General features: G+C 45.6%; 1 protein-coding gene across 10 annotated transcripts in view; it reads right to left on the bottom strand.

Annotated features, from left to right (window-relative positions):
- Positions 1-22,958, bottom strand: part of SENP6 (SUMO specific peptidase 6) — a 914,216-nt gene that overhangs the window by 57,690 nt on the left and 833,568 nt on the right. For all 10 annotated transcript variants that reach the window (XM_069235653.1, XM_069235659.1, XM_069235655.1 and 7 more), the window contains one exon: positions 4,635-4,785. In XM_069235653.1, coding sequence (XP_069091754.1) covers positions 4,635-4,785 — 151 coding nt within the window. The remainder of the gene's footprint in view (positions 1-4,634; positions 4,786-22,958) is intronic.

Raw genomic sequence — 22,958 nt, forward strand, 5'->3', positions numbered from 1 at the left:
AGCTGAGGTGACCCCTACCTTTAGAAATCCTCCATCTTGATTTTGGAGGATTCCCCCAATAGGAATAGGGATGTGCCCCCCTCCCCTCAGGGAGGAGGCACAAGGAGGGTGTAGCCACCATCAAGGACAGTAGCCATTGACTACTACCCCCCTGACCTAAACACACCCTTACATTTAGTATTTAGGGGCGACCCTAGATTCCTGCAACCTACAACAAGAAGGACTGCTGACCTGAAAGCCGCGCCGACACGACAACTGCCTTGGCCCCAGCTCTACCAGCCTGTCTCCAGACTCAAAGAACCTCACAGCGATGCATCCAGCGGGAACAGCGACCTCTGAGGACTCAGAGGACTGCCCTGCACTCAAAGGACCAAGAATCTCCTGAGAACAGCGGCACTGTTCAGAAACAGCACCAAACTTGCAACTTTTACAACTTTAAAGAGACTCTCACTTCCCGTCAGAAGCGTGAGTCTTCACACTCTGCACCCAATGCCCCCGGCTCCAATTTAGGACAACCAACACTGCAGAGAGGACTCCCAGGCAACTCCAACGATGTGGACACCCTAAGTCGACCTCCCTGCACCCCCAAGGCGATGCCTGCATAGGGGATCCAGAGGCTCCCCCTGACCGCGACTGCCTGGTAACAAAGAAGCAGAGGTCAAACAGGAGCCAAAATAACGTGGGCCCCTATGGAGACAGGGGGCACTCTGGTTCCGGTCTGCTTGCAGTTAAGTACCCACGTTGTCATAGGGCAGACCAGGGGGGTTTAGAGGAGCACTGGGGGGCCCTAAGTAGGAAGCAGCCCCCAGCGGCACGGGGGCGGACGGATGCAGGGTGCAAACAGGGCATCGAGCTCCCAAAGGGTGGACCCCTGGTGTCACTTAGGTGCTGCAGGCAAGGCACAGGGGGGCTTCTCAGGCAAGCCAACGACTGGACAGGGCAGAGGGCCACCTGCTGGTCACTGCTGAACCAGTGGTCTGTTTCTCTTGAGTCTGGGGGCTGCGGGTGCAGTGCTTCTCCAGGTCTTTGGAAATCTTCGTCTCTGGATTCCCTCTGCCGGCGTTGTCGTGGAGAGGTCAGCCCAGGGTGGACACTTGGTCGGAATTGCCTGGGGATCCTCTCTGGATGGTTAGGCCACCTGGACACGGACCGTGGGCATCGGGTGCAGAGTGGTTTGGGACTCACGCTTCTGGAGTGAGGTGGGAGAGTCACTTGGAAGTAGTTTCCTCCTCTTCTTCTTGGACAGGTCCGCTGTGATGCAGGCAGTCCCCTGGAGGCTTTACAGGGGTTGCTGGTCCTGTAGAACGTGTCGCTTTTCTTGTGCCGGGTCTTTGAAGCAGGAAACGGCCCAGCAGGGCTGGGGCCAAGTCAGTTGTTGTCTCCTTTTCTTCTCTGCTGGGTTTTCAGCTCAGCAGTCCTCCTTTTGTTGCAGTCATCGGGAATCTAACTAGCTTTGTTCAGGGAGCCCTTAAATTCTAAGTTTAGGGGAGTGTTAAGGTCAGGGGGCTGTAGCCCTGAGGGTGGCTACAGGTTGATTTATTGTGCTGAGAAGTTTGATACCAAACTTCCAGTACTCAGTGATGCCATTACCGTGCTGTGGAGTTCGTAATAAAAAACTCCCAGACCATACACTTAATACAGCTACACTGCACCTACAATGTCTAAGAATGGACTTAGACACTGTAGGGGCATATTGCTCATGCAGCTATGCCCTCACCTGTGGTATAGTGCACCATGCCTTAGGGCTGTAAGGCCTGCTAGAGGGGCGGCTTACCTATGCCCCAGGTAGTGGTTTGTGGGCATGGCACCCTGAGATGAGTGCCATGTCAGCAGCATTTTTCTCCCCACCAGCATACACAAGCTGCAAGGCAGTGGGAATGTGCTGAGTGAGGGGTCCCCAGGGTGGCATAATACATACGGCAGCCCTTAGGGACTTTACTTGGTCACAGGGCCCTTGGTACCATGGGTACCTTTTACAAAGGACTTAACTGTGTGCCAGGGCTGTGCCAATTGTGGGAACAAAGGTACAGTTTTAGGGAATGAACACTGGTGCTGGGGCCTGGTTAGCAGGGTCCCAGCACACTTTCAATCAAAGTTGGCATCAACACTAGGCAAAAAGTGTGTGTGTGTGTGTGTGGGGGGGGCGTGTAACCATGCCAACAGTGGCATCTTCCTACACTAGTGAAGATAGGTACTGTGCCTGCGTGCACTGCTCAAGGGGAAGCTCTCTCTAGAACCCAGTCAACCCAAGAGAATTGAGGGTCAGCTGACTGGCCTCCTGTCTGCAGCACAGAGACAAAACAGCTGAAGAAGTCTGCTGGTACAAGTTGGTAAAGCAAAGTCTTCAAGCGACTACCATTGGTGTCGTGTAGCACCGAGGACCAATACCCGATGCACAGAGTTGCACCCAAGTTTGCTGAGCTCGGGAGTGCTGTTGAAGGGTTGCTGGGACCCTCAGGAGGCCAATTATTGACCCAGGATGGATTGACCTGTGACCGCGACAACAAACGACTGGTAGTCCAGCGGCGACTGGACTTCAAGGGACGGTCTACTCTGGAACCAGGACCCGCTTATAATTTTCGTGGATCGAGGGATCCCTGCAGGAAGGCCCATATTGACTGCATCACATTAACAGCATCCCTTGTACCAGGACCACGCCATAGGTATCTATTGTAAAGCAGATAAATTGCCTGGAACTGCTTGAGGACTGATTCTCCGCAAAGCTAACTGTTCTTGAGGTCCTTGTTGGTCCCCCGTCTACCTCCTTGCTGAAAGTGGTCACCCCAACTACTTCTAACCGACCTCATGGACACTTACCTAAGTTTCTAAGTATCATGTTCGTTGACTTTGCCAAGGCTTGTTTGTAGCTGAGTGAAATTGCTTTGATTTATTATTACTTGTAAAATCTATATTTACGGGACACTCAGGAGGATCTTTTTTATTGTAGGGTCTAAATTCTTATAAAAATACAGTCTATTTTCATAAACGTGCTGGATTTATCGGGTGTTAGGTCTATTTCTTCTTCAGTTGTTTTGGTGCTGTTTAAACGCTTAACACTTGTTCCTCTGTCTAAGCCTTGATGCTCAGTGCCACAACTACCCAGGGTGCGCTAAGGGTTTTACAGAATAAACCTACTGGACCCAAAGGAGTTGGAAAGTGTATTACACAGTGAGGTTGAACAACCACACCATATAATACATCCAATTTTCTCACAGGCACCTTTTCTGGTAGCATTTTGTCAGGAATTATGGTATTCATTAAACTCCCCTTAGACTAATACTTGTGCATCTTCATAAAACTCATTCTCTTGCAAAGGAGCTCTGAAGAGAGGTGCAAAGGTCTCAGTACCACTAGTAGGTCATGCGTAGATCCATTCAATATCTACGGCAATAGCTAAGGAAACAGTAAAACAAGGTTAGAATTCATTGGCAAAACTCAGGGAAGCCTGAGGTCCTAGATAAGGATTAAACAATCCTAAACCCATCGTTTTTCGAAGCAAATCTAGGAATATTCCTGACAGAGATCTGCCATAGTGTACTTCTTCCTCCCTAATCTTTGATGCGCTCTTCACAGAAAGTATGAACGGAGAGCCTTTTGTCGTAGGCCACACGAATTTCATATTGTATGCCATCTATCATGACATCCTAAATATCAGATGAACCCAAATGAGAGAAAATCAGGGGCAGTGAAGGCCCTGAAGTCAAGCCAAAGGAATAAAAGCACCCTCCCCCCCACCAAAAAAAGGAATGTAATGCTGGGAAACTCTTGTTAACACATCTTTCTTTCCCAGGTTTTTATTTTTTTAGTTACAATGTAAAAAGTACACACTATGTTACTTATGTGTAAAATGTAAATGAAGCATGGAGAAGCCATTCAAGGCAGGCACATTACTAGGTTAAGGATGAAGGATTCCTGAACCTAGAGAAATATTCCATTTTGTAAAATACTCCTGGATGTCGGAGGGATGATCTTTACAGCACAACTGCAATCCTAGGTTGGCAAAATGCCAAACTAACTGATGGACATTCATTAGGAGTAATGATTGGGTGTACCCGGCGGAAAGGCCTGTATAGGCTAAGAGAGGTGAATATCCATTTACTGTGAACATATAGTGTCTTTAAAGGGGAACTTCAACTGCAAAGAACATAATATCAACCCACTCTTCCATGGCCAACCACACCCACCGCAACATGCTCCCGAAAGAACTGTGTTTGGGTCAAACATCGTGAGCAAAAAGAACAAAAAACAGAGGTAATCTAACCATGTGACTGCCTAAATGCCATCATTGAGGGTTGGGCGCAGGCTGGGTACAACGCATTCGCTTTAATTCCATAGACTAGGCACTCAGATAATCTCCATGTTACTGGAGAAGATCACATGATATCTGTGGCAGCAAAAGAAGAAAGTGGATAATTCCGACTTTCAAAGGTAGGCATTGCCTACGCAGAACTCTAATGTGAAATAGGTTTATATAAAACAGTTTAGAGTTAATTGTTTGAGGAAACAACTATGTTTGTAGGTATCTTACAGCCATCTGGTCAAAATGTAATTATGAATTACTTGAATACTGTGTTGCAGATTAAAACACAGTTATTTAGTGTTTGGGTTCACCGTAACAGACTTTAATGACTTACCTCAAAAAAACTTTCCACATACTGCAGTATATACACACCACAGTCGCTGAAGTTGTTCTGCTGAGGCACTCTTGGATTTGATCCTTTCATGACTTCTTTGGAAAAACTCCTTTTACTCCCTTTCCTGACTTCCCATTCTACTTCTAAATATCTGTAATCAAAAGGTATAATATTAATAAATATATTTTACACCATTGTTTACATCACAGTTGAAGAGGAAGTTAAAAGACAATATATAGTTGCTCAAAATGTAAACCGTTACACATACAGAAAGTTAAAAGGCATCTAGAGATCATTCTTTACTCACCATTAGAATCCACCTTGGAAGGAAAGAAGGACGTCCGAGTAGAAACTTTTAGAATGCTTAATATTACAAGCTTAATATAGGCTTTTACCATTTGAAAATTCGGAAAGCAACTGTCAATATGACAGAGTGAAGAATGACATTTTACTTAATTGTAATGCTAGTTCTACATCGTAGTATCTCCCGTGAAGTCAGGAACACAATATTCTCATCTGCATGTGGGTATCCCACAACATTTCAAATCCTTATAATATAATGCACATTTAATAGGTGAGCTTGGGGATGTTAATTGCACTTCCAGAGTATTGTTTTTTCTCCAGAATTTCCAATTGTATATATAAGTTATATTTGCAGCACCCTCTGCCACGGTGGAGTCCAATTTGCCCCTATGATAAAAACAGTAAATAAGCTGAGAGGGAAAACGTAGTCTGAATGCAAAGTCAAGTTGAAGGGAATAGCAGCTTCCGTATCCGAGCATGCCTATTACCAGCAGTTTCCCGAATGCCTCAGTTCTTTTTGAGGAATGTATGCCAGACTGCAGTATAGGATATCTAATTCTAAATATCGATGGGCCACAATAGTATGACCACAATATCAGGGGAAATAATACTGAACAGGTAAGTGCACAGATGGAGGTAAGGATTTACTAATCTTAACACCACATCTACGTATCCTGAAGAAATGTATAATACCAAGGTATGTAGAAGTAGAGTAGGGCATAAAAAATCTATACACACACATACCTTTTGATATTTTGTCCCTCATATTGTAATCACGTTATGGTGACCAGTCGAAACTTTGGATTCAATATTCCCAGCCTATACCCTTATGCCACCTTAACACTGAATGAAGAACTTCTTGCCATTGCAAAGAAGAGACTAGGGTTTCAAGAGAGGGCTGTTCATCACTTCAACTAAGATGTCTATGATGCAGAAGTAGAGTTACAAGTAACAATCTTTTTGCACTGTAGGATCTTCACTGGAATAAAATATCAAGCTTATCCCCCAAAACAACCAGCGGTCTCTAGGTTTAAACTGCAAAAGAATCGTGAGACCTCGAATACTGGTAAATGACACTCAAGCAGAGGCTTTTGAGAGCCGCTTGACCAACTATTTCATGCATCTTGGAGTCTCAATCTAGACAGTAATGTTTGGTAAACGTATGGAGATACTTATATGTGGCTCTTGTCACATGTCTGACATTTTGATATTTCTTAACCAACTATTGCCTGTTTTTCCTCTAGCTGACTGAGTTTGCCAAGTATGAGCTTGCTTGTCAAGTAGAAAATGCAAGAACATATCCATCTGGAAATGGACTTCAGAAGCTAGACTCATACAAAGCAGTCCATAATTCACAAACATTTTGTTGGATGCCCTCAAATCTTTATCTTATTGTCTAGATAGAATTTTAAGAGGCAGCTTACATCTAGCTTAAGTTCAGCTCTCACAATCAACGATCGTAGATTGGGAGCTCTGCGATAAGCAATGAATGGCAGTTTTGGAAAAAACCTTCTGAAATTTTTCACAAGTGAATAGTCAGGGAAATGTTGCTTGCATTACAAGATGGATGCTAGTCAACCCAACCACAAATGGGATCCTGTCACTTTTCTTTCTTCTGTTGGTATTTCAAATAATTGCTTCCCTGGGTAACTGCAAAGACTTGTCAATTTTCTTTTGCAGTATGACAGCAGAGTATAGCCTTGCTTTTTAGATAATGTAATAAGATTTTCTAGATGGTCTTTACAGGTGTCCTCATGGCTGCAGATGTGTCTTGTTCCAAGTGCTTTGCTGTAGATCATGTTGAGTTTAGTGTGGGGTGAGTGACATGAAGTTCAGCTTAGAAACAAATGAGAATTTATAGGCTTGTGGTACAGATCAATTATTTTTTATTCATTAATGGTTAACAGCAAAGAGGCATACAAGCAAAGTATTTGGTTGCAAATATTATAGTTCTGTTTTGAGGCACAACAGAAGAGTCTCTTGTAGCCTACTGGTAAGGCTCTTGGACTTTTACTTAGTAAGTCGAAGGTTCAAGTCTGGGATCTCATGCAGTGTTACTGTTTATTTCCTAGTCTTTTGACTGCAGTCACATTCCAGTTTTGATTACTTTTAAAATGCAAAAACTTAAGATGTATACTGAAATGCAATTGCCCTCTTTTTACTTGACAAATACATTTCTCTTTTTGATTTGTCCTAAAATATATCATTCTAGGTATATCATTCATTAAAGTCTAGAAAAGCACACTGGGTGGTTACAGGGAGTTGGCCGCAAGGCCTTGCAGCCAACCCCTGCTACAGATGTCCAAAGGCCATGATTGAAGCGGGCTTGGGTGGTTATAGGGGGCTGGCCACAGGGATTGGCCTTTGGCCATGCACAGCGTTGGTTGGATTAACGTACAGTAATTGAAATGACTTTACACTAAACAAATCTATAGAAATTCACTGAAAAAACACAAAGGTTACAGGGACGTCAGTTAAAAAATAAAATTAAAAAAAAAACCTTAGAAACTCACTTAAAAAACCAAAGGTTACAGGGACGTTCTAGTTAGGTTCTGAATTTACTCACCAAAAAAATGTAGAAATTAAGCATTTGTAGGTTGTGTTATTTCAAGTAACTATACCTTGCGCCCTCGTTCATGGGGGCAGAGTTCCCAAGTCACAAAATAGCAGAAATAAAATTTTCTTCAGTTTCAGCCAGCCAATCAGATCACGGTTTTTGAGCTGTGAATGTACTGCCTCGCTGAATATACATACATTATGAACCTTAATTTCTTAAAAACGACTAAAGGGATTTACACCATATAACAAAAGAGCAATTTCCAGATCAAGATCAAGCTTTCGGCAAAATTCCATTCAGTCTTTTTTACTATTGCTGATCAATTTTCATATGGAAATTGTGTTTTGGCACCCCAAACCTTTTCTGGGGCCCAAATTCATCACTTCAAAACCTTCCAGGACGGAGCTGAGGCTAATGAACCTTTTTAGAAAAGTTTTGTGAAGATTAGTCAAAGGTGCAAAAGCTATTAGAAAACCAAAAAGATTAATCTTCTATAGAAATCCAGCACTAATTACAACTGCACAATGGTGATCACCTTGAAACAGTAAACCTATAGCTATTGGTATTTTACAATAAGAGGATACAGATTATATGTATAAGAATGACAGAAATTATTATGGTAATCTCAGAATGTAATATAGAAAGCAAAACGGACTTTAGAAAGAACTCAAAGCATTTTGCATTACATATGCCTACTTCCCCCAATACAATATTCTAATTCTTACCTAAATTTCATGCTGTGGATCGAAGTCATCTGGAAAACCTCAAAGGGATTCTCAAGAGTGTGACTAATTCAGCTATCAATAGCTAAGGCACAAACAGTTAACTAATAGTATAAAAAGCTTGAAAATAAGATAAAGGAGCTACATAATACACTGTCACTGAGTCTCAATTTTCATCAGATGGTAGGCCATCAACTTGAACCGGTGATAGTAGAGTTACGGTGCTGGTTTGAACAGGAAACAAACAAGTTACAGCATTCTGAATACAGTAAGCCATGTCGGCTTCAGAGACCAGGAGAGATAATATACATAGTGTGGGTCTCTGCTACAGCAGAAGTACAGTCCATTTTCACAATTATTTCCAGCTGACCAATATCATGCCAGTTTATGTTAAAATAGAATCCTAGCTAGAACAGGGAGCTTTGCCTACTTTCCCACTGGAAATATCAGGAAGCTATAAAGTATTCCATTTTGAAAAAAGATTAGAGGTGGTTGGGGCACTAAAAAGCGAAAGCAGATGGGTTGCTAGCAGAGAGATAGAAAGTCCTGGATGAATCAGTTATGCCAATATAGCATACCCCATAGCATGTTATTCTGTCAAGGAATTAAATGCAAGATTAATTGTGGCAAATGACTATTTCTCTGATATTAAAGCCCAATAAAGACCCTAAATCTTGTAATACCTATAAACCAACTTCTCTCTAATTATGATCGTAAAGTATTTTGGGAAATTCTGGTTAGGAGACTGATTAGAGTTATTGGGTGTTTAGTTCCTCAATGACAGAAGGGGTTTATGGAGACTAGGCATCAATATTGTTTCACACACACAATGTTAGATAGATAGGCCTGGCAACACCTTACTATGTACCTATAACTATCTATACAGTGGACCATCCCAAGGCCTTCAACCAGGTTAAAGTGCATTCAATGCAGAGTTCAATAAGGTGTTAGTTATGGTTTTCCCCTCCTGAATGATGGATTTAACAGTTTTTTTCATACTGGCAGAGAAGGCGCTGCCATAAGCTCCTCAACCTCTTCTAACTCGTGATGATCTCATCAGTTTAGAAGAGCATTTGAGTTTGCTTTCCTCCAGTGCCTAGTAGCTGCTCCTCTACCTTTGGACCCTTCATTTCTACCATCACTCTCTCATTTCTGGCAGTGGACCAGCTGACATCAGTATGTTAGCTCTCCTCCTGGCTGTGGCAACAATAATGAAATCTGCCACTGTATTGCCCTTGATATACGTGGAGTTCTTTGAGAAAGGTTTACATTTCTTCATTCTTGGAGTCACTGCCTAGCAGCAGTCTGATTCCCTAAAAGGTCACTCCCCTGATTAAGAATGCTTGGGAACATTGGGAGGTATTGAACCTTCTTCTGTGAAGAAATGAGTCTCAAATAGAAAAGATGACTCTTGCTCTTCAAGGAGAAACCCGTAGGTGCCTGCTACTCTCCCTGTATGAGCATGTTGTACTCCACTATGATGTTCAGGAGTGAGGGCCTGAAGGACAGGAGTCAACACTCTCCTTCGAGGAATCTGTACTGTTCTTCATCGCTGAAGAGTTCTTGTTCTTCTTAAGGCTCAGGGCCAGATGGTGGCTTCATGGTGACTTGCACGTTCTTGCCCTTTGCCTTCCACAGGCTTTGTTTGAAATTCCTCTTCTTCTGGCGGTGAGGAGCCTTCTCTGCTTTGAGTGAGTGTTTTTTTCTTTTGACCATGACCATCTTTTGCTCCGAGTTGAGTCTTAGCTTTATCTCCCTGTTTAGACTACTTGCCCCTCTCTTGATTGCTTTTCTGCCTCAAATCAGTGTTCGAGGGCTTGCCTCTAGCGGTGTTCCTGTGTCAAAAACCTTGCAGCTCTTTTCACTTCGACCTCCCTTAAGTAATCAAGGTTCTTGGTGTTGATACGGTTTTAAGGGCTTTTGATTCCAGAGACTTCACCTCAGCCTCACTGTTCTTCTGCAATGTTACCAGTGTGAGACTTTTGTGCTTCAACGTCTTCTTAAGCAGTTCTTGTTTATCAAGGTCGCCAATGGTTCTGTCAACATAAGACCCATCCCCTTCCACTACTTTGGTTTCTTCGGGGTTTGCTTCGAGATCACTTAACAGAATGAGGACTCTGAGCAAAAGGTTGCTTCTGCTGTCCCTGCATCACCGCATAATGCGCTCGCCTCTGTTTTTCTCCGCCACCAAGCATCTTGGTTTGAAACTCTGTGCACGCCTTGCACACTTTAGTGTGGTGATTTTTTAGCAAGCAGAGATTGCGGACTTTGTGACTGCCCTTTCGGACAAACTTGTGGTGGCACTTGAGGCAGAACCTAAAAGGGGGATATATATCTACCTTCTTTTGGAAAGAGTCTGCCTCAAAGTCTTCCCACAATATCTACTCCTTGAATGTGAAAGTCCACTTTCTTAGAGTCTGGTTCCTCTTTTCCTCTCTGTGTTCTGCTTTAGGTCCTGCTGTGTTTGCTCTGGCTCTGGTACTTCTATCTACTTCCATGGCTTTTAACCCCCAAAGTCTTAGGGTTTCTATATACAGACATGGAGGCCTAAAACACTCCCTTCTTCAACATCAGGCTCCGTATCTCATGCCCCAATACCTTATTGCTCCTCTCAGCATCAATGTCAGAGGTTTTCCTATCCCCATGGGGTTTTTCTTTTGAGGGTGTCTGCATTCCTTCCCCCTCGGTCTGTGATCTTCTTGAGAAGTTGAAAAAAGGCCTTTGAGAAAATCCTTACTGCAGCTCTTTTCCTACTGTAGTAAGGTGGCCTGGTGTGTGGTGGTTAACTAAGGTACTTAGACCTTATACCAGGTCCAGGTATCCTCAATTAGTGTAGTGTAGGTAGTGTCTAAAAGCCAAGCTCTCTAGAGGTAGCTGTGGATAAGCAGCCAAGGCTTATCTAGGAGACATGCAAAGCTCATGCAACACCACTGTAGTCACACAGCACTTACACACATGAAAGAAAACACTGTGTTAAAAAAAATAAAGGTACTTTGTTTTAGTGACACAAATACCAAAAAGTACTAGAACGGTAACCCTCCAATAGGAGCTAAGTAACACACTAGATATGCACACTAGTTATCAGCAATAGGCATAGAAAGAGATAGAAACCAGTGCAAATGCAAATAGACAATAGTGACCCTAGGGGGAGCCCAAACCATATACTAAAAAATGGAATGGGAACACAGGACCCGCACCTAGGTAAGTGGAATGTCTAGAGGGGAGCTGGGGGTACTACAAAACCCCAATGGTAAGTACCACAGTGCCCACTAGCGACCAGGAGTGCTTGTGACCTACCACGAATCGTAAGTAACGTCTGTGGGCAAGCAGAATGGGGAGGTGGAAAGAAGCATCCTGCACGTCCAACGCTACCGTCCAGTCTCCTGGGTCCAAGGCAGACAGAACCTGAGCCAGGGTAAGCATTTTGAATTTCTCCTTCTTGAGGAAGTAGTTTAGGTCCCAAAGGTCTAGGATAGGATGTAAGCCCTTGTCCTTTTTCGGCACCAGAAAGTAGCGGGAATAACAACCACGACCTACTTCGGGCACAGGGACCGACCCTCTCTATAGCTCCCTTGGCCAAAAGAGCTGCGAGTTCCTGGAGGAGAAGTGCCAAATGATCCTCTGGAAGGTGACTGAAGGATAGAGGCATGGCTGGTGGAGCAGGTTCAAAAGGGAGGGAGTAGCCCTTTCAAATGATCTGCAAAACCCACCTGTCTGTAGTGATGGATTTCAAGTGGGGCAGGTGATGGCGAATCCTGACGCCAACTGGATGGGAGTGAGGGGACGGACTAGGAGGGTTTGGAGGCTACAGCAGGGGCAGAGCTGGACTAGGCAGACCTCTGGTTGCCTGTCCCACGCCCATGTGGGATTCCATGTCCCCGGACACACAGAGGCTGGGCAGCATGGGTGGCACAGAGGCTGGGCGGAGGACATAACAGGGAGCCCCCTTCCATAGCCACAAAAGGGGCCAAAAGCAGACTGCAGGGGGCGAGAGGCAGAGGAAAGACAAATGGACCGAGCCGTAGCGCAGGAATCCTTGAATCTCTCCAATGCCCAAAGAGACGGGAGCCATCAAAGGGCATGTCCATGAGGGACTGTTGGACATTCCCAGAAAAAACAGAAGCACGCAACCAGGCGTGGCATCTCAAGGCCACCGTCGTAGCAACCGATCTGCCCAGAGAGTCGGTCGTGTCCAGCCAACAATGGATTGTGAACTTCGCCGCATCTTGCCCATCGTTCACAGCTTGGGAGACGATTGCACGGGCCTCCTCCGGTATTTGCGGCAGTGCTTACGGAACCGTATCCCACAAACAGTGGGTATAGCGGGCCAAAAGGCATGAGGTGTTCACAGACCGAAGCGCAAGACTGGAGGAAGAAAACAACTTCTTACCAGCCTTTTTGATTCCCTATCCGGGGGGTGCGGAAGGGAATACGCCTAAAGAAGAGGAATCCTGGATGATAAGACTCAGGTGTGGGGTGTTCGGACAGAAATTTAGGGTCGTTAGTAAGCCGATGGCGGTGTGCGATAGTCCAATTCACAGGAATAGGGGTTGGGCCAAGTACCTAAAGGACATCGGTGAGGGCTTCATTGAATGGCAAAAGGGGTTCGTTTGGATGTGTAAGCCCCTGGCTGAAGCAACTCCGTTAGGAGATTGGACCTGACCTCTACAGTAGGATGCTCAAGGCCAAGGACCTCAGCTGCCCTACTGACCACCATACCATAAGCTGCTCCCTCTGCTGTAGCCACAGTAGGAGCAGACAGCATGCCAGTGTCTGGAGAAGTATCCAGACCACTGGTGTCGCCCAATTCCTGAGCCCAGTCCAAAGATTGGTCATCCTGGTATTTTATAAGGGTCCAGGGATCCCTCCAATCCCTCCCCGAATTCGTACCCATAGGAAAAAGGGTCCGAATCCAACCTGGGGTGAATAGGCCCCATCGAAAACAAAGGCGGCGACGGCCGAAGCTGCTCCAACTCAAGAGTCGTCGGGGATAAGGATCGGGTCAACGTCAATAGTGGCTACTACCAACATCGGGAGCGTTGACAATCGACCCGGCGCCTGAGGAAAGTCTCAATGGTGCAACCAGCGCCAGTGCGGATCCGCAGTGGACGTCAGTGGCAGGTGCCGAAGCCGCCGGTAGAACTCTAAGGCCCCTCAACCGAACCCGTTGGGCCCAAAGGCGCCGTATTGGGGTCGGTCTGGCCTCATAGAATTATTTAAGTTGGACGGGGGTCGCTCTGCTACAGGAAACTCAGGGAAGTGCAGAGCGGACCCAGATGCAGGCCCCGAGGATGGAGGCCTTGAGAGTCGACGCTCCTCCCGCGTCACGTCAGGCGAGAGACGGGGCGATGTCGGAGAGCGATAAGACCTCTTCGAATCCTTCCTTTTCTTACCTGCACCCAAAGATTTCAAAGACGACAAGTGGTGATGGCTCCACAAATGGTCTCAAGACCTTCCTCTTGATCTAAGTACAGTGTGGCCATATTAAGTATATGGTCTGGGAGTTTGTCAAAAACGAACTCCACAGCTCTAAGGTAGGGTGCACTATACCACAGGTGAGGGCATAGCTGCATGAGCGCTATGCCCCTACAGTGTCTAAGTCAATTCTTAGACATTGTAAGAGCAGGGTAGCCATACTTGGAATATGGTCTGAGAGTTTGTCATTACGAACTCCACAGCACCATAATGGCTACACTGAATACTGGGAAGTTTGGTATTAAACTTCTCAGCACAATAAACCCACACTGGTGCCAGTGTGGGATTTATTGAAACATGCACACAGAGGGCACGTCAAGTGGGAATATTTGGTAACACGAGGAGTGACCACTGCAGCTAACACCACACCTAAGCAGTCCAGAGCTGAAGTGACCTCTCCCCCCCCCCTTCCAGAATCCTCCATCTTGTTTTGGAGGAGAGGGACCAATAGGGATAGAAATATGCCCTCCCAAAGGGAGTGGGCACTGGAAGGGTGTAGCTGTACTCAGGGACATTGGCTACTGCCCTCTGACCCCTAAAATGCCCCTAAATCTAGTATTTAGGGGCATTCTTGAACCTTGCTGTTAAGATTCTTGATGACCTGAAGAAAGAAGGACTGAAGAGCCGACCCCAGCAGTGAAGACTTCAGATGAAATCTGACTCGGCTCCAGCTTTACTGGCCTGTTTGCAGCTTCAAGACTCCTGCTACAAAAAGGCGACACATCCTGCAGGACCAGCGACCTCCACAAACCCCTGAGGACTGCCTGCCCAGCAGAGGACCATGGACTCCCAAGGACAGTGTGTAGGAAGTTGGCTCTGTATGCAATATTTCAAAGTAAGAAATAGCATGCACAGAGCCCAAGGGTTCCCTTAGAGGTAAGATAGTGGCAAAAAGAGATAATTCTAATGCTCTATTTTGTGGTAGTGTGGTCAAGCAGTAGGCTTATCAGAGGGTAGTGTTAAGCATTTGTTGTACACACACAGGCAATAAATGAGGAACACACACTCAAAGACTTACTCCAGGCCAATAGGTTTTATATTGAAAAATATATTTTCTTAATTTATTTTAGATCCACAAGATTCAGATTTCAAGTAAATACATAACTTGTAAGGTACTTGGCGTAGGTAATTATAGAACTTTGAATTAATGTACACAGTTTTGTTAAAAATAGCAATAAGCTATTTTAAAAGTGGACAGAGTGCAAAAATCAACAGTTCCTGGGGGAGGAAAGTACAAGTTAATTTAGCAGGTAAGTAAAGCACTTACAAGTTCAGGGTCCGGGGCATAGGCAGCCCACTGTTTGGGGTTCAAGTCAACCCCAAACACCCAGCGACACAGGGCCGGTCAGGTGCAGAGGTCAAAGAGGGGCCCAAATATCATAGGCGCCTATGGAGACTAGGGGTGCTCCGGTTCCAGTCTGCTATCAACCTCTAAGGGGAACCCTTGGACTCTGTGCACACTATTAAGATAGTGTATACAGAGCCAACTCCTTACAGAGGGCACCAAATGTGCCCTTCAAACCATACCAGTGGCATGGGGAGACTACCTCTCCCAAGCCATGTAACACCTATTTCCAAAGGGAGAGGGTGTTATCCACCCTCTTAAAGGAAATCCTTTGTTTTGCCTTGATGGACTTGAGCTGTTCAAGCAGCAGGACAACAGAAACCTGTCTGCAGGATGGCAGCAGCGCGGGCTGCCTGGGAAAACCCTGTGGACTGGTAGAAGCAAAGGTGAGGTTCCTCTAAGGAACCCTCAGAGTGCATTAAACCATACAACCAATACTGGTAACAGTATTGGGGTGTGATTTTGAAATGTTTGATACCAAACATGCTTAGGTTCGGAGTTACGATTAAGTGGCTGGACACAGGTAGTGACCTATGTCCAGTACATGCGTTAAATGGCTTCCCCGCACTCACGAAGTCCAGGAAAATGGAACTGGAGATCATGGGGGCATCTCTGCTAGTGCAGGGGTGCTCTCACACACAGGTAATTGGACCCTGCCCTCTGGGGTGACTTACTGTAACCTGGTGCAGTGACCTGTAGTGAAAAGGGTGCATGCACCCTTTCATGCAGGCTGTAATGGCAGGCATGCAGAACATTTTGCATGGGCTACCCATGGGTGGCATAATACATGCTGCAGCCCATGGGGATCACCTAGTACCCCAATGCCCTGGGAAACTGGGTACCATATACTAGGGACTTACATGGGGGCACCAGTATGCCAAATGTGGAGTGAAAAAGGTTAAAGTAACCATGTTTGAAGGGAGAGAGCACAATTACTGGGATCCTGGTTAACAGGATCCCAGTGAACACTGCCAAACACACAGACAACAGGCAGAAAATGGGGGCAACCATGCCAAGAAAGAGGGTACTTTCCTACATCCTGCCCCGAAGGATGTAAAGTCTCTCTAACTTCTCCGACTTGAGGGTTTTCAGTTTTGGGGGCTTGATTTTGTGTGCCTCTGATTTTGCTCTAAGACTTGGGCTTCAATGGTGTCCCTGACATCTGGTAAAACCTCATGGAGGTCAGGGTCTCAGTGTTCCTCCAAGACTCCTCAGACTCAACATCATTGGAGAAAACCCAACTCCTCCATTAACGGAACACCCCTTTTCTGTTTTCCTAACTCAAATAGCCATGCCATATTGGGGAGCCGCCCAATGCGCTAAATAATCTTATCTCAATGAAATTAAGTCTTGGGCTTAAGCAGCTAGCATGGAAAACAATCATGTGACTTATGGTTTCTTGGGAGGCAGAACATGCTTTGCAAGATGCTGGTCATTTAGGGCACACTTCCTGTGTCAGTTTAGGCAAACATTTAAAGGAAGGGCTCATAATCTGAAATGACACAGTAGAACCTCAGGGATCATAAAGTTGACTTGATACTGTTCTTAGAGATTGTTGGACCCTCTCGGCCCAACAAAAATCTAAAAAAAAAAAAAACTCTCCAACATCGAACATTAATCTCACCCATTCTCTTCAATGCTTTCTGATTTTCTTGATGTCTTCTTAACAGACATAAAATAAATATTTGGGAGCTCTCTGAATGCACCTGTAACAAACAATGTAAAATACAATTCTAAAATCGAGGGCATGCACAAGTCATTGTAGGCCTATTTTCAATGTCATACTAGGCCTCGGCCTAAGACAATACCTTGCGCAATCAAACTTTTACTAAAAACACACTCCCGCAACTCTTAGAAATGAGGTCTCTAGTTGGCAGTTGTCTGCACCCTGTCCAAGTAAGGACCCTCACTCTAGTCACGGTAAGGGAGTCACACAGCTAGGCTCACCCGCTTGGTAGCTTCACTGAAGCAGTCAGACTTATCTCAGAGGCAAGGTGTAAAGAAGTAGTGTACACACACACACACACACACTAACAGTGAAAACACTACAAAAGCACGCCACACCAGTTTAGAAGAATGTCCGATATTTATCTGAATAAAACAAGACCAAAATGACAAAAATGCAACATACAAATGCAGAGATAGTAATTTTCAAAGATTAAATCACATTAAAGCGCTTATTAACACAATAGCTCCAAATGGACGGAGTCGGATATCCTCGAAGTCGGAGGCTAGCACTCAGGACAAATTCTGTAGAAAGACTTCTGAGATGCTGCAGGGGCATTGGGCCTGCGACATCGGTCGCGGTCATTGCACTCGGCGGGGACCCCAGCTCCAATGCAGACAGCGGCGCTGGTTCCAAAGTTACTCTGGAGATGACGTATTTGGTTTCTTCTTGGTTACACCAGAACTCACTCCCCAGGGCACAGGAACTGGATTTGGTACCATTTGGTGAGTCAGAACTCTCAGCAAGAGAGCCCAGGTGCTGGCAGATGAAGTCTTTGATGTCCCGAGACATCTAAAGAGAGGCAAGCTCGGTCCAAGCCCTTGCAGATACTTTGAAAGCAGGATGCAGAAAGCAAAGTCCAGCCCTTTCACTCCCAGGACAGAAGCAGCAGGCCAGCACAGCAAAGCAACAGGCAGAGTGGCAGTCCCTCCTACCGCATCTAGCTCTTCTTCCTGGTAGAATGTCCTCAGTCCAGAAAAATGTTCTAAAGTTGCTGTCTCTGAGGTCCAATACTTATACCCAATTTCTGTCTTTGAAGTAGGCAAACTTCAAAGAGAAGTCTTTGTAGTGCACAAGACCCTGCATTCCCTGCCCTGGCCCCAGACACGCACCAGGGGGTTAGAGACTGCTTTGTGTAAAGACAGGCACAGACATATTCAGGTGCAAGTGTCAGCTCCTCCCACCACTCTAGCTCAGGGAGATCTATCAGGATATGCAGGACATACCTCAGCTCCCTTTGTGTGACTGTCTAGAGAGAATTCACAAACAGCCCAACTGTGATTCTGACCCAGACATGTTTTTCACAGACAGCAGAGGCACAGAATGGTTAAGCAAGAAAATGCCCACTTTCTAAAAGTGGCATTTTCAAACTTACAATTTAAAAAGCAACTTCATGAAAATATGTATTTTTAAATTGTGAGTTCAGAGACTCCAAGCTCCATATCTCTACATGCTCACAATGGGAAATTGCCCTTAAAAGATGTTTCATGTCAACACTCATTTCACCCTATGAGAGAGAGAGTCCTTGCAATTGTGAAAAACAAATTTTGCAGTATTTTGTTATCAGGACATGTAAAACACACCAGTAAATGGCCTACCTTTTAAATAAAAACACTGCACTCTGCCCAGGGGGCTGCCTTGGGCCTACCTGAGGGGTGACTTGCATGTAGTAAAAGGGAAGGTTTGAGCCTGGCAAGTGGGTGCACTTGCCAGGTCAAACAGGCAGTTACAAACTGCACACTCGGACACTGCAGTGGCAGGTCTAAGACATGCTTACAGGGCTACTCATGTGGGTGGCAGAATCAGTGCTACAGGCCCACTTGAAGCATTTGACTAACGGGCCCTGGGCACACACAGTGCACTTTACTAGGTAAATCAAATTTGCCAGTTATTGGTAAACTAATTACCGATACAATTAACACAGAGTGCATTTGCACTTTAGCACTGGTCAGTAATAGTAAAGTGTCCAGAGTCCTAAAGCCAGCAAAACTGCAATTCAGCACTGGATCAAAACAGGAGGTGAGAAGCCAAAAAAGACAGGGGAAACTAGGCCAAGAGCTGACAGGTCTCACAGGATCCGACCACTAGAAAGTGGAATTGTGGAAAGCAAGTGAATCAAAAAGAGACTTCATGATGCAAAAGAAAGTTATTTTTTCAGCTTTGCTACAAGTAACTAGGTTCTTCATCCTTACTGTGCTTCCTTGGCGGCAGGATGAGACAGATGACAAAACATATTTGCAATTAAATTCCAAGGATATGAGAAATAGGAATACTTCTTTGAGAAGGGAACACTGAGAATCAAACTACCAGCACTGCAATACAAGAGGTGATGTCCGATTGTCAGGCTTGTCTTGTTTTAAAAATGGCAGGTCATGTGACTATAGCAGATAAAGCAGACAAAAAAAGTTCTATAAAACAAAATTACATGAATTGTCAAAGCCAATATGTCTGGATACAATGTGCTTACACCTACAGCATTAACACATTCGAGCAGATCATACTCGAATGGTGCCAGCAAGAGCAGATTTAAGGGCTAAATCTGTAAAGGTGTCCATCATATAGTTCAATGCAGGCACTTGATTGGCAACAGAAAGAGTCAAACAACCAATAACACTAGGTGAGAGAGATACACTTCAATGGCCTGAGCTAATATGTTATTGGCAGCCTCAAAACAATGGCTGAAAAAGGCTAGTCATAGAAAGCCAGTGGTTGAAAGTAGCAGACCTAGACTATGTATATCGTTAGCAATAGGTTTGCTTGAGTTCTGCCCTAAAGCTCTTATTAGAAAGAAAAAAAACTAAGTACAAGTTACTTACCTTCAGTAACGAAATATCTTGTAGGGCCACATTCTGGTTGCAATTCCTTACTTTAATATTTTACCCCAGGTGTCAGACTGGATCCAGAGATTTTTTCTTCGAGCAATACCGGTCGACTCCGCAGGCGTCGGTGGTGTCGTAGTCGCTGGGATGACGTCGGTTGTAGTACAGAGAAGCCACCTCAGCGCAGTGACGTCAGTTTCTTTTAACGTCTTTCCACACCAATGCGCAGAGCATCAAAAGTAGGGCCCCGAAAGGGAGTCCCTGTTCCTAGAAATCAGCTTGCAGAGCGGGAAGGATGGGTGGGGTTGGTAAGGAATCTGCAACTAGAATATGTCTCTACCAGATAAGGCTTACTGAAGGTAGGAATCTTGTTCATCTGCTAGAGACTTCTAGTTGCAGCTTCCTTAACTTTTGAATAGATTCCCAAGCAATTCCATCCCTAGAGGTGGGTCTGTGAATCAAGATCAAACTAGAGTCCTGCAGGACCGAACGGGCAGAGTACCAGTCCGTACAGACCTGACTGTCCAGGCAGTAGTGTTTGGTGAATGTGTGCGAGGATGCCCGTGTCACCATCTGACAGATAACGAGGATTGGAACTCACCGTGCCAATGCAGTGGCTGCCACCGTTGCTCTAGGAGAATGAGCATGCAAACCTTCAGGTGGTTGCTTCTTGGCCAGTGCGTAGCAAAGTTTAAGACAGAGTACGATTGTAGGAAGCTGGCTCTGTACATACTATATCAAAATGAGATGTAGTGTGCACAGAGTGCAGGGGTTCCCCAAGAGGCTTGACAGAGGAAATAATAGATAATACTAATGCTCTATTTGTGGTAGTGTGGTCGAGCAGTTAAGCTTATCAGAGGGTAGTGTTAAGCATTTGTTGTACATACACAAGCATACACTAACACACTCAATGACTTAATTCCAGACCAATAGGATTTTTATATAGAAAAATATATTTTTGTTAATGTATTACTAGAACCACAAGACTCAGTTCAGAAGTGAAAACTGCTGCAGGTAAGTACTTAGCATAGACATGAATGTAACTTTGTTTCACTTTGATCAAGAAAACAGAGAATATTTATTTTAAAATTGGACCCTGCATTTTCAGAACAGTTCCTGGGGGAAGAAAAAGTACAGTTTTAGAGATAAGTATTCGACTTACAGTTCCAGTCTCGGGTTATAGATAGTCCACCGTTGGGGGTTCGAGTAAACCCCAAACACCCACCATCAGCAACACGGCGCTGCTGGGTACAGAGGTAAAAGTTGAGCAATTATAAAGTGGGCTCCAATGGAGACAGGGTAGTCAGAATTTGGTCTGCCAGCAGGTAAGTATCCGTGGCTCGGAGGGCAGACCAGGGGGGATCAGAGGAGCACAGGAGGGGTCCCAAGTAGGCACCAGTCCCACACCCTCAGCAGCACTGGGGCGGCTGGGTGCAGGGTGCAAACATGGCATAAGGTTTCCAATTAAACTCTAGGAGGGGACGTCGGGGGTCACCTAGGCGCTGCCGGCGAGTTCCGGTGGGGAGGGGTGTTGTGGGAACACTACCGGTCGGACAGGGAAGAGGGCTGCATGTTGATTGTCGCTGCACTGGGTGCCGATTTCTCCTAGGCCTGGGGGCTGCGGATGGAATGGGTCCTTTGGCGTCTGTTATCTTCATCCAGGGCAGTCGCAGTCAGGTGGTCCTCAGGATTCCCTCTGCAGGCGGCGTCATGGAGGGTTCGAGAGGTCAACCAAGGGAGGGCACTTGCTCGCCGTCACCAGGGGGCCCCTCTGGTCGGTTGGGCCACCAGGACTGGTTAGGGCTCACGCTTCTGGAGTGAGGTGGGAGTCCATTAGAAGAGGTTTTTTCTTTTCTTCTTTGGACAGGGCCGCCGTCCACAGGATTTCTTGATCCTCTGTGATGCAGACAGTCCTCTGGAGGTTTTTCAGAGATTGCTGGACCTGCAGGACGTGCAGCCTTTCTTCTGTAGGTTCTTTGAAGCAGGAGACAGGCCGGTAGGGCTGGGGCCAGGTCAGTTATAGCTTCCTTTCCTTCTGTGCTGAGTTTTTAGCTAAGCAGTCCTTCTTGTGAGGTCGTCAGAAATCTGACTAGCTTGGTTCAGGGAGACCTTAAATACAAGATTTATCACTTTGAGATAGTATATACAGAGCCAACTTCCTACAGGGTGCATAAAAGGTAGGCAAGGTGATGGACTGTGACATGGAAGGGTGTTACTACTTTAGGTAGGAAAGAAGCCATTGTGCTAAATATCTCCTTGTCAGGATGTATGGCCAGGAAAGGTAGCTTAGATGACAGAGCCTGGAGCTCACTTACTCTGCAGGCAGAGGTAATGGCAACTAATAGGGCAGTCTTGATGGTTAAGAGCCATAAAGGGCAGTTGTGAAGCGGCTCAAACGGGGCACACATAAGATATGTTAATAACAGGTTTAGATCCCATTGGGGCATTGTAGGAAGCTGGCTCTGTATATACTATCTCAAAGTAAGAGATAGTGTGCACAGAGTCCAGGGGTTCCCCTTAGAGGTTGATAGTTGCAACATTAGATAATACTAATGCTCTATTTTGTGGTAGTGTGGCCGAGCAGTAGGCTTAAGCATTTGTTGTGAAACACACAGGCAATAAATGACAACACACTCAGACTTACTCCAGGCCTATAGGTTTTTATATAGAAAAATATTATTTTCTTAATTTGTTTTAAGAACCACTGGTTCAAGATTGAAAGTAAACACATAGAGTGCAAGTTAGGAACTTTGAATAAAAGCAATATCATATACAGTCTTTGTGAAAATGGCAATAAGCTATTTTAAAAGTAGAAAGTAAAAAAATCAAGAGTTCCTGGGAAAGGTAAGTAAAGGTTAGGTTGTGAGGTAAGTAAGACACTTACAAGTCTCAGTTCTGGGCATAGGCAGCCCACCTCTGGGGGTTCAAGGCAACCCCAAAGTTACCACACCAGCAGCTCAGGGCCGGTCAGGTGCAGAGGTCAAAGAGGTGCCCAAAACACATTAGCGCCTATGGAGAACAGGGGTGCTCCGGTTCCAGTCTGCCAGCAGGAAAGTACCTGTGTCCTCGGGGGGCAGACCAGGGGGGTTTTGTAGAGCACTGATGAGGACACAAGTAGGCACACAACACACACCCTCAGCGGCACAGGGACGGCCGGGTGCAGAGTGCAAAGCAGGCGTTGGGTTTTAGATAGGAAACAATGGAGAGACCCGGGGGTCACTCTAGCGGTACAGGCAGGCCCGGTGGGGGGGGGGGGGGGGGATGGGGGGGTTCTCAGGATAGCCACCACCTGGGCTAGGCAGAGGGTTGCTTGGGAGTCACACCTGCACTGAGGTCCGGTTTCTTCAGGTCCTGGGGGCTGCGGGTGCAGTGCTTGT

The sequence above is a fragment of the Pleurodeles waltl genome, chromosome 5 (genome assembly GCF_031143425.1).
Source record: "Pleurodeles waltl isolate 20211129_DDA chromosome 5, aPleWal1.hap1.20221129, whole genome shotgun sequence".
Classification (NCBI taxonomy): domain Eukaryota; kingdom Metazoa; phylum Chordata; class Amphibia; order Caudata; family Salamandridae; genus Pleurodeles; species Pleurodeles waltl.